This window comes from Chrysochloris asiatica, unplaced genomic scaffold (assembly GCF_000296735.1).
Source record: "Chrysochloris asiatica unplaced genomic scaffold, ChrAsi1.0 scaffold00037, whole genome shotgun sequence".
NCBI lineage: Eukaryota > Metazoa > Chordata > Mammalia > Afrosoricida > Chrysochloridae > Chrysochloris > Chrysochloris asiatica.
Window position 1 is genome coordinate 906,480 of NW_006408555.1, and position 9,805 is coordinate 916,284.

Sequence of the window (9,805 nt, forward strand, 5' to 3'; positions counted from 1 at the left end):
TTTTCTTTTTCTTTGACGTCAACTCTTTGGCTTTAAGTAAAAATCCAAAAAAAAAAAAAGATTTTTTTAAGAAAGTAAATAAGCATATTTACTGTAAACTACCTTGCTAGCTAGCCAGCCAAGGATACCGGACTCAGCTCTGCTCCAAAGGAAATCCAAAAAAAAACCCGCAAGAATTCAAAATCCAAAATGGTTTGGTCACTGCCAAAGTATTTTTTCACTGTTTTATTCCACTCTGGGGGTCTGTTTGGATGTCGGTCTCTCTTTTGTTTTCATATTTTGGGGTGTTGGGACATTGGGGCTCAAGGGGCATTTGCCCACCAAGAAGCGACCTTCTGTTTCTTTCCCGCTAAGCAGCCACGCCTTTGCCAGGTGAAGATGGAGGGCGTGGCCCAGCTGAGGCCCCGCCCTGCCGTGCACCCACGAGTCCGGTCCGTGTGCACCCACGACTCGTATGCGCACAAAGTAGCTGCAAGTCTGCGTGTGTGTAGGGGGAACATACCTGCCGGTCCTCCCTGTCTCTCTGAATTCTCATCACATTTGATTTTTCCACTTGTGTAAAGAAAAGTGCTAACAGGTTCCTCCCAGAGAGCACGTGATTCCAAGATGAAACTGTGACAATCTTTCGGGTTGATTGTGGACTGCTTTTCAGAGCAGCAGGAGGAGACAGGACCTCCTCTACCTCCCCGCACCCCCGTCCCTCGCCACACACCCCCTTGTCTCAGTACCCAGCTCTCCCCTCCCCCAGCCCTCTTCCCGGACCCCCCCCCCCCAAGCCTAATCACAGCTACTCTCCTCCCTTCCAAACCTTTGCAGGAAAATCAAAACAAAACAATCAGCAACAACAAATAAAAACAGCCAGCCCTCACCTGCAAAGACTCTTGGATCAGCTGTATATAACCCTCAAGTTCCTGTCCAGCTGCCTCCCAGACCTCCTTGCCTCCCGCCTGCGGTGCAACAGGCTAACGTTTCCTCCTGACTCTTCCCCTCCCCCCACTGGACGCCTTCAGCGATTTCAAGGAGGAATTAACAGAGTAAGAAAGCTCTGATCCTGCTCGGTGAAGAAGAAACAGCGTCGGCTACGCGGCATGTTCTTGCATCCCTGTCAAAAGCTCCAAGGACAAGTGTGCAATATGGAGATGGTCCCAGCTACTGAAGCGGGGTTCCCAGAGGACCCCACCGAGAGGCAAGAAGTCAATGTTGTACGTTAATGTGAATGTATATAGTTTTTGCAGAGGTCCAAATAATGATATTCATGGTGGTGACGATAATAATAAAGAAGAGATGTTTGCCAAATAAAAAAAATAATAAGAGAAACAACAGACGTCTGTGACCTATAGGAAACAGCTCTTCAGCGAAATTGACACCGTGGCCCTTGGCTAGAAGGGCTGGTTGGGGGTTGCTCATTTTCCAGAGGTGCAAACATTGGTCTTTGAATATTAAAGGAAGGATTCAATCGAGTGCCACACACAAGACCTGTCTCCAAATGAGCCTGGCAGCTGCCACCTAGCCCCAAAGGTCACCATAGGTAGGGTTCACTGTCCAGACACCCCCAGGTCCCCTCTGCCTTTCCAGTCCCTGCAGCTCCTAGGTTTGGGACTTGGGTTTTGGGTTAGCCTTGATGTTTCCCAGTATGTACCCATTGATGGCCTCTTGCTTGCAGATGTGTCCATGAACTGGCCCTGCCCTACTCCAAGGTAGACTCCTTTGATGTTGACCTCACCCCCATTTGTCCAGCAGGTATCGTCACATGTCCCGATGGTGGGACACTTGACCCTATGCATATAAAGGCTCCGTGGCTCTGGAGGGTAGCAAGGTGTGTGGCCGTGGAGTGTCTTTGAGCTTCTGGGATATTGCTAGAGGTCTGCTGAGGGGGCCTGGGGCTCACACAGGGAAGCTTCCTCCATGAGTCAAGTACCTGCTGGTCAGCACTTTGTGGGGCCTGATCTGAACCTTAGGGGAGCTCTTCATCTGAAGATATGCACAGAGACCCTCTTCTCCACTTCTCACTGGGTCACTCTCGGGGGGCAAGCAAGGAAGGGTGCAGAGCGGCCAGCCAGCAGCCACGGGACCGAGGCACCAGAGTCAGGCAGTCCCTCCCTCCGCCATCACTGGGAAACCAGTGTCCCTCGAGCCAACTCCAAGATGGTTCCCGGAGTGCTCCCCGCCATGCAACAAGACACCTACCTGCATGTGTCTTCAGAGGCCTGGCATTGAGGGTTTCACCAACAGAAGCATTGCAGCAGCATCAGAAAATGGGAATTTGGAGAAACTGAGGCGAAGTGTCTGGAGGGGTGTCCTGGTGAATGGGTGTCAGGCAGGTGTGATCACAGGAAGCCAGGCAGTCCCTCCACCCAGAGCCTTTGATGTCACTATGCTCCACAGCTCTGGCCCAAGACCTCACATCACAGCGGGACCAAACTCCAGGGCTTTGGGGAGGGGTGGGAAGTGGCAGAGGTTTCGCCTCAGCAGCTGTGGGGCTGGTCAGCGGTCCTCTGCATTCTGCCAGTCTCGTTCTGTACACAGGGGACTCTAGATGGATGAACGTGTCTAGCAAGACCCCTGGCTGGCTTGCGGTGAACCACTGTCCCCTCTGCCTCCTGTCCTTTGCTCAGACCACCACCCTGCCCTGCACCCCAGAAGTTCACCAAACACTGTCTCTGAGACGATTGTACCATGGGTCCCCACACTGGCCAACCACCACCAAACCATCACTACACTCTAGCCAAGGTTCCCAGAGCCTCCCTGCCCAGAAATCCCAAACCCACCCACACCATTAACCCTCACTTAGGCCAGAGCTCAGACGGGGCACCCAAGCAAGGAAGGGAGGCAAGGCCCACCCCCACCCCCAGGACCCAGATGGACAGAGGGGTGGCAGGCAGGGTGGACACTGGAGGGAATGAGCCAGTGGCCCTCCCCAGCCACAATTCCATATCGGCCTTTCTTGTGGGAGACGTCCCAGCCCCAGACTTTTGCTAGGGAGATTTTCTGTTGGATCTCCTCACGATGTTTGGGAAAACTGGCTGCCCATCCAGGGGTCCCTCGAGACTATTCCTACAACAAGGACTATGGCCCATCCCACACATGAAAGGGGAGCCTTGGGTGTCCCCTCGTGGCTAAGTGCAAAGCTAGTGAAGGCCTCTAAGGGCCCAGGGGTGAATGGGCCATGAGGACAAGAGAGGTTGGCCCCCTGAACTGGGACAGGAAGGCTGAACCCCTGGTTTTGGATTCATCCCAACCATGTGGGGGGAAAAGATCACACCTGGCTCTAATTTTCTGTTTGCTGATTTCTCCAAATGGCTACTCAAGCTGATGTCAGAGCCTGATCCCCTCCCCTGCTCTAGCTGGCCACCATGTTTGCCCGTTACTCTGCCCATCTCCATCTGCCCACAATGACGTACTCCTTGACTTTCATCACTTCTGACCCATTTGTCCATTCATCCAACCATTCACCCATCCAACTTTCCACTCGTCCACCCATCTATCCATTCATCCATCTACTTAATCACTCAGCCCAGCTACCACTTGACCCTGTTCCCCCGCCCCCTATTCACCTGTTCATTTACTACCCATCTCTGTACCCACCTGGCCATCAAGCCAGCCAGCCTCCAATGTAACCCATGGCTCTGTCCACCCTCACCAGTGTTCTCAGTGCGCTCAAATTCTGAGGGCATTCTGGAAGCTCCCGTGGACTCAGCCACTTCTTGCCTTGAGTCAGCTGGGACTATACAGAGGACCCTGCCTTTAGGGCAGCCCCCTCCCAGGGCCTCAGCCTTGGTCCAAACACCTCCAGGGACAGTAATAGTTCTGCTGAAGGCAGTGTGGGCAGCTTGGCCCAATAGCCTAGCAACAGGCTGACCAACCAAGGCCGGTCTGGCAAGCACAGTGGACACTGGCCAGGAGTTGCCTTGCAACCTCCCAAACACCTGCCCCAGGCTCTGACTGCACCATGGTGAGCCTGGCGAGATTGGCCTTTCGGGGTGGGAATTGTCCAATCACCTTCTCTCCTGGAGTCACATTCTGACTGCATCCCAGGAAGACAGGGTGAGGCAAGGGAGAAACCAGTGTCTCCCAGCACCTACTTGACACCCATTCCTTGCTGAAGGCGCTCCTTATCTGCCTCACCTCAACTCACCCCATCCTCTTCTTCAGGGTCCCAGGTGGCTGGAGATGAACTGCACATCTGAAACAGGGTCAACCTAAGAACAGAATTCTACCCTGGCTGAAGTGAGGCCCAGCCACAGGCTCTCTGGAACACCCCTCCCCACCCCGAGGCTCCTGTCCACTCCCACTGCCCTCCCTGTGAGTGGGACACTCCAAAGCAGTGCTGGGAGACAGGTGCCCTCTTGGCAACGTGCAATGTTGGCAGAGAAGGCAGGAAGAAGGGGAGTCAGGAGAGCTAGACTGCTGGGGAGTGCTCTATTTACCCCTCTCTGGGGGAGCACCACTCACTCCATCTGCACACTTCCTGTTCCTTTCCCTTATACTCAGCTGCCCTCCCCTCCCAACCTCACACCTCCCCAGAGAGCCTGCATTGTAGTTAGTCCATGTTGGTAGCTACTGGACACAGGGTCCAGCTCATCCACCACAGGCCTCTGAAGCCAGGGGTTGAGCCAAGGGGAAGCAGGTCAGAGGCCCCCTCAGGCGTTGGGGGTAATTTATTTTTCACTTCTTTGATTCTCCCCAAGGGGTTGCCCTGTGATGCTGGACTGTGCTCCTGTAATGGGGTTTTGCCAATGTGAAGTTCTGGGGCACTGTGTGGGGAGCGGGGCACAACCCCAGCTGATGTCCCCCTCTGCTGTTCTCTTGTGTGATCTGTGGGCGCTGTAGAACTTGATGGTTCAGGTAGCATCCGATGACTCGGTGTCCATGTAATACAGCAGATGTGACCGCCCTGGGGCTCTGCTTTTCCTTGGCTGCCTGAAGACTCGTTGAGGACCCCCGGCCACATTGAAAGACTGGAGCCTGTCCTCATGGGGTAGACGAAAAGCAGACAGGCAGATTGGGGTGCTGTGGGAGGATGAGGGGGAGACCCTCTCCTGCATTGCCTAGCTGGGGCCACCTCAAAGATTGTGCTCACCTGGGGTCTAGACAACCTCTGAGCCCACCAATGTCTAGTGGCCTCCAGGGTCCCATGTCTGCTGTAGCCTCATCCCACCTGACCTCCCAGGAGGAGGGCAGGGGCACCTCGTTCCCCGTAGAGCGATGATGTCGCTGTTGGGGTGTCCAGCAGTAACTGCGCGTGGGGAATGGATTATTATTAACACTTGGGCCAGCCTTGGAACACGGTGTATTTTGAAGGTGTTATTTGAAAGGCCGAGCAGGGGTGAGCCTGTCCTCACGCCAGGCCCTGGCTGGAGCCCCAGCTGGGCCTGCGTGTCAGTACACAGGACAGACAGAGCATGACATCATGTTTCCATTGCAGAAACTGGGTGTGGGGGCCAGAGAGCTGGGCCCACGGCCATCAGCACAGGAGGCCCAACTAGGACAGTTACACCCTAAGCCTGTCCAGTCCACCTCCAGGAGGCTCCGCTCTTGAGGTGGTTCTGGTAACCAGTGGCCCTTTGGATGAGCAATTTACCCAGAGTGGGTCCAGGCACCATGGTAGCTCAGGAAGGAGTAATCCAGGAGAGCTGCCTGGAAATGGTGGCACAGACCACAACACATACACACAGTGGAAATCCAAAACAAGGGGGGAATGGAGGCCGGAAGCCCCTGGTGAACACAGGCTGGAACCTCACCTTACATAACTGGGTGGGCTCAGAGGTTGTAGGCAGCCGTTTTGGAGACAGGGGACAGCTAGCTTGTGTCAGGAACAACATCTCCCCATCATGGGTGTGTAACCCACCGGGCTCATCCTGCCCTCTGCACCTCAGCCCCTCAGTTCCCAGGTTACCAGCGATGGTTCCAGGGCCTGCAGTTCCTCAGGGCTGTGACGCCTGCTCTTCCGAATTCCCGGGAATGAGGCTCTGATTGGCCCCCCCAGGAGGAATCGGCTGTGACAGGGACAGTGGAGTCACAGAGCAGATGGGTTGGAGGAGGAGGGTCTTGTGTCTGCCGTACACTGTTGGCTAGTGGAGGTGGGGACAGTCATGCCAGAAGGGGTCCTCCACGAACACTGACCCAGTTGGGGTGCTGACTTCTGTGTTCAACAGGAAGGATGGCTGAGATTGGACACTCGGGTAAAGGATGGTGTACTTGCATGTCAGTGGAGCTGAGGAGGCGAGGTGGACATGAAAGGATGACCTTCCAGGGAAGAGCAAAGGAGCTGGGCAGTGTGGGGACAGGGGAAGTGGTCTTCGGAGGCTGGCAAATGCCCTTGCTGCTTAGCACATAACTCTGCCATTAACGCACACCATGACTCCCTAGAGACTGGATTTCATTGGTTCCCAACACAGAGCTGTCCAGGGTCCAGTGTGGAGGGACCTGAGACCCAGTGGGGGTCAGGATGGACAGACAGAGGCTGTTGGTCTTCCCTTTGGATCTGGTGCCCAGCCCAGAGGGCCCCTGTAACTGCCTCTGAAGCCTCACAAGATGTCCTGCCCTTCCTGTGCCCATGGGGTCTGTCCAATGCCCACTCTGTTCCCACTCCTGAGTGCCCAGACAACTCGACTCTGCCAGATGGTGATGACCCCAGATGTGATTCCTGAACCCTTAGTATTCATGCCAGCGCCCCACTCTCCCACATCCCACTTAACACCATTACAGTCCTGCCTGGGCGGGGAAGGGGCAGCCAGGCTGAGGCCCTGCCCAGTTCCAGCCCCTGGGAGGGCGGTCGGGGCTCAATTGGAAGCAGCTGACCTAGGAGCTTAAGAGTGTGGGGTGGACAGGTGCCAGAAGTGGAGGTGAGCTTGGACGCCGTTCTGTACCATCCTCTGCCCGCCATGTGGCTGTTCCCAAGCAGCTCTCTCTTCCCACCCCCCACCAAGGCTTGGCTGCAGAAAGCCACCTCAGACCCCGAGGCCCAGGGCTGGGGGGCCTGGAGCGGAAAGCCCTGTCTGCAGCCGGGGCCTGAGAAGGAGGAGGAGGAAGTGGAAGAAGACGCCAGCTTACTTCTTTCTCTCCTGGAGAGGGAAAACCTGGATGAATACCAGACAGGGGACCAGGTACCAGCAGGTGGGGGAAGGGGCCTGGGCAGGTGGGGGAGGGGGCCTGGGCAGGGGGGGAGGGGGCCTGGGCAGGTAGGGAAGGGGGCCTGGGCAGGAGAGGAGGGGGCCTGGGCAGGCTCTCTCCTGCTGGAAACCGCCCATTCTCAGGGCCAAGGGACATGGTGCAGCTCTGGTTTAAGATGGGTGGACTCTGCCCACCTCCCCCCAGAGTCCCTGGCCCCCTCCTACTGCCTGGGCGGGGTGGCAGAGGGGGTAAGATGAGTTCTCTGTGCTGGGAGCCCTTCCAGCAGCCCCCTAAGAACTCAGGGGCCCTCTCTGTGGACACTGGGTAAGAGGGGCTCTGGAGAAGGGGAGGCCTGTTCCCAGGATTGGGGACCTCAGCTGGGCTGGTCAGCTGCACTACCACCTTCAGCCATGAGAAGCCAAACACCTGTTGAGGTCAGCTGGGCCTCAGTGGTGTCAGAGCTGGGCGCTGGGAGTCCCTTGGGGCCTGCAGTCTAAACAGGATCAAGAGCCAGGCACTATGTCCATAGGAGCTGGAGGCCATCAGAGGGATACTGTGGGTCATGGAGCAGGCCGGAGAGCTACCAGGCATGTCCACTGTGCAGGGGGCCACCCCGGGACAGGAGGGCACTTCAGAAACCCAGTTGGTCAGACGGTTGCTGAGTCATGAGACAGGTGGGAAGTGCCGGCACCCCCCTTCCCTGGGAGTGGGCTGCACCTGTGAGCCCCAAGCCTGGGGTGTTCCAGAACAGACTAAGGTGTGACTCTCCCATGAGTATGAGAAATGTGCTCGGTACCACCCTGGCACCCGTTCTCACAGGTCCACTCTTCCTGAGGAGCCCACAGAAGACAGAGGCTGACCACAGATCTGTCTACGTGGGCAATGTGAGTGGACTGATATGTGGGGTCAGGGCCCTGGGAAACAGGACGGCCCTTCCCTGATCGCTGGGATGGCGTGGGGCTGCCGCCTGGACTGCCCCACAGGCAGAGGGCTTGGGAGCACACAGGCAGGGCCACGTGTGCGGGGAGCTGGAGTTGTAACCTCCAGGTAACATGTCCCCATGGCTAAGTAATGCCCGATAATTCCACCTTGGAAAAGTCAAGGTCAAATGTGGGGCCATGACGATGGGCTGGCCCTGAGATTCTCCGTCCTGCCAGACGGTCTGTTTCTCCTGAGGAGCCTAAGAAAGGGAGGGGCTGAAGAAAGCAGCCGCCCTCCCCTCTCTCCAGAATCACCCAAGTGCCCACACCTGTGCACAGGTGGACTACGGGGCCTCGGCCGAGGAGCTGGGGGCTTACTTCAACCCCTGTGGGGAGATCCACCGCGTCACCATCCTGTGTGATAAGTTCTCCAGACACCCCAAGGGGTCAGTAGAAGGGGCAGGCTGAGGGGCTGCATGGTGTGGAGGAATGAGGGCTCTCACCCTATCCTGTCTCCCACCCCCAGCTATGCCTACATCGAGTTTACTGCTGCGAGCTCAGCCCAGGCTGCGGTGAAGCTGCACGAGAGTGTCTTCCGGCAACGAGTTATCAAAGTTTGTGTCCCCTGATGCCACTACCCTCCAGGCCCCGCTGACCCCAAGGGGCTTCTGGCTCCTCCTCATAGCCTCCTCTAGAAGGGGTAACGAGTGCAGGGAAGCCCCAGGGTGCCCCTCTCTGCACTGTGTAGCACCCTGAGGTGGTTGCCCCCACCTGAGCTGGTCCTTGCATGGGGAGACCGTCACTGAAACAGACCACACTGCATTCTGGTAGTGTGCCCACGACGATACATGGTTAGGCCTAAAGGGGGCTTGTGAGACGCTCAAGGCAATTCTGGGATCCAGTGGCTCAAGCAGCTCCTCGTCTGCGTATCTGGGGCTGCAGATAACAGCCATCAGGTGTGGTACCTCCTCTGAATGGATCTGGGCAGAGTGGCCACCAGCTGGCTGCATTACTGCTGCTAGGAGACCGTTCACTGACCGTGGACTCTTCCTGAGGGTGCCTGCAGGGGTTACCAAGACTCTGCCTTCAAGCAGGGTGAACACAGGACATCTGTGCTTAAGACAAGGAAATCCAGGGAGACTTCCTGGAGGCAACCCTGCCCCTGGGCTCAGCTACCCTGACAGGAAAAGGGGCGGGGAGGGGACAGCACAAAGGGTGACACCCTCCGCCTGACTCAGCCTTCTGCCCCAGGTGCAGCCCAAAAGGACCAATTTCCCAGGAATCAGCTCCACAGATCGAGGAGGCCTGCGGGGGCGCCTGAGTGCCAGGGAGGGGCCATTCCAGCGCAGCCTCCAGGGCAGGCCCAGGTCCAGAGCTAGAGAGGCCAACCGGTGAGTGGGGGCCTGGCAGTGAGGTTCGCAGAGCTTCACCGGGGTTTGGGGTTAGCAGGCTTCTCTGTGGTTCTGGCTGGATGGCTTCAGTCCCATGCAGGGCAGTCAGAGCTGTGTGTCAGGGCGGGGCTGTGCCATTAACTTGTGGGGCTGTTTTTATAGTGATCTGCCCAGTTCTCATTACGGCCCCCAATTTCTAACTAGGCTCCTGCCTGTCGTGGCCCTCGAAGGCCCTGACCCCGCTGTTGTCTGTCCTCTCAGGAGACGTGGAAGACCTTTCCCGTGGTTCTCACCCTATTGATGTGGATGGAGGCTGGGGCAGGAGCAGACAGCTCACACATGGTGGCCCATTTATTAGAGAAAGGCGGAGGGCCTGGTGAG

At 56.9% G+C, this 9,805-nt stretch overlaps 1 protein-coding gene across 1 annotated transcript in view; it reads left to right on the plus strand.

The window, feature by feature from the left end:
- The first annotated feature begins 6,884 nt into the window (after positions 1-6,884).
- The window catches only part of PABPN1L (poly(A) binding protein, nuclear 1-like (cytoplasmic)), a 4,652-nt gene continuing 1,731 nt past the window's right edge, over positions 6,885-9,805 (plus strand). Inside the window, exons 1-7 of the mRNA XM_006860267.1 lie at positions 6,885-7,116; positions 7,318-7,361; positions 7,643-7,787; positions 7,933-7,997; positions 8,373-8,479; positions 8,560-8,653; positions 9,291-9,424. Of these exons, the coding sequence (XP_006860329.1) occupies positions 6,885-7,116; positions 7,318-7,361; positions 7,643-7,787; positions 7,933-7,997; positions 8,373-8,479; positions 8,560-8,653; positions 9,291-9,424 (821 nt within the window). The remainder of the gene's footprint in view (positions 7,117-7,317; positions 7,362-7,642; positions 7,788-7,932; positions 7,998-8,372; positions 8,480-8,559; positions 8,654-9,290; positions 9,425-9,805) is intronic.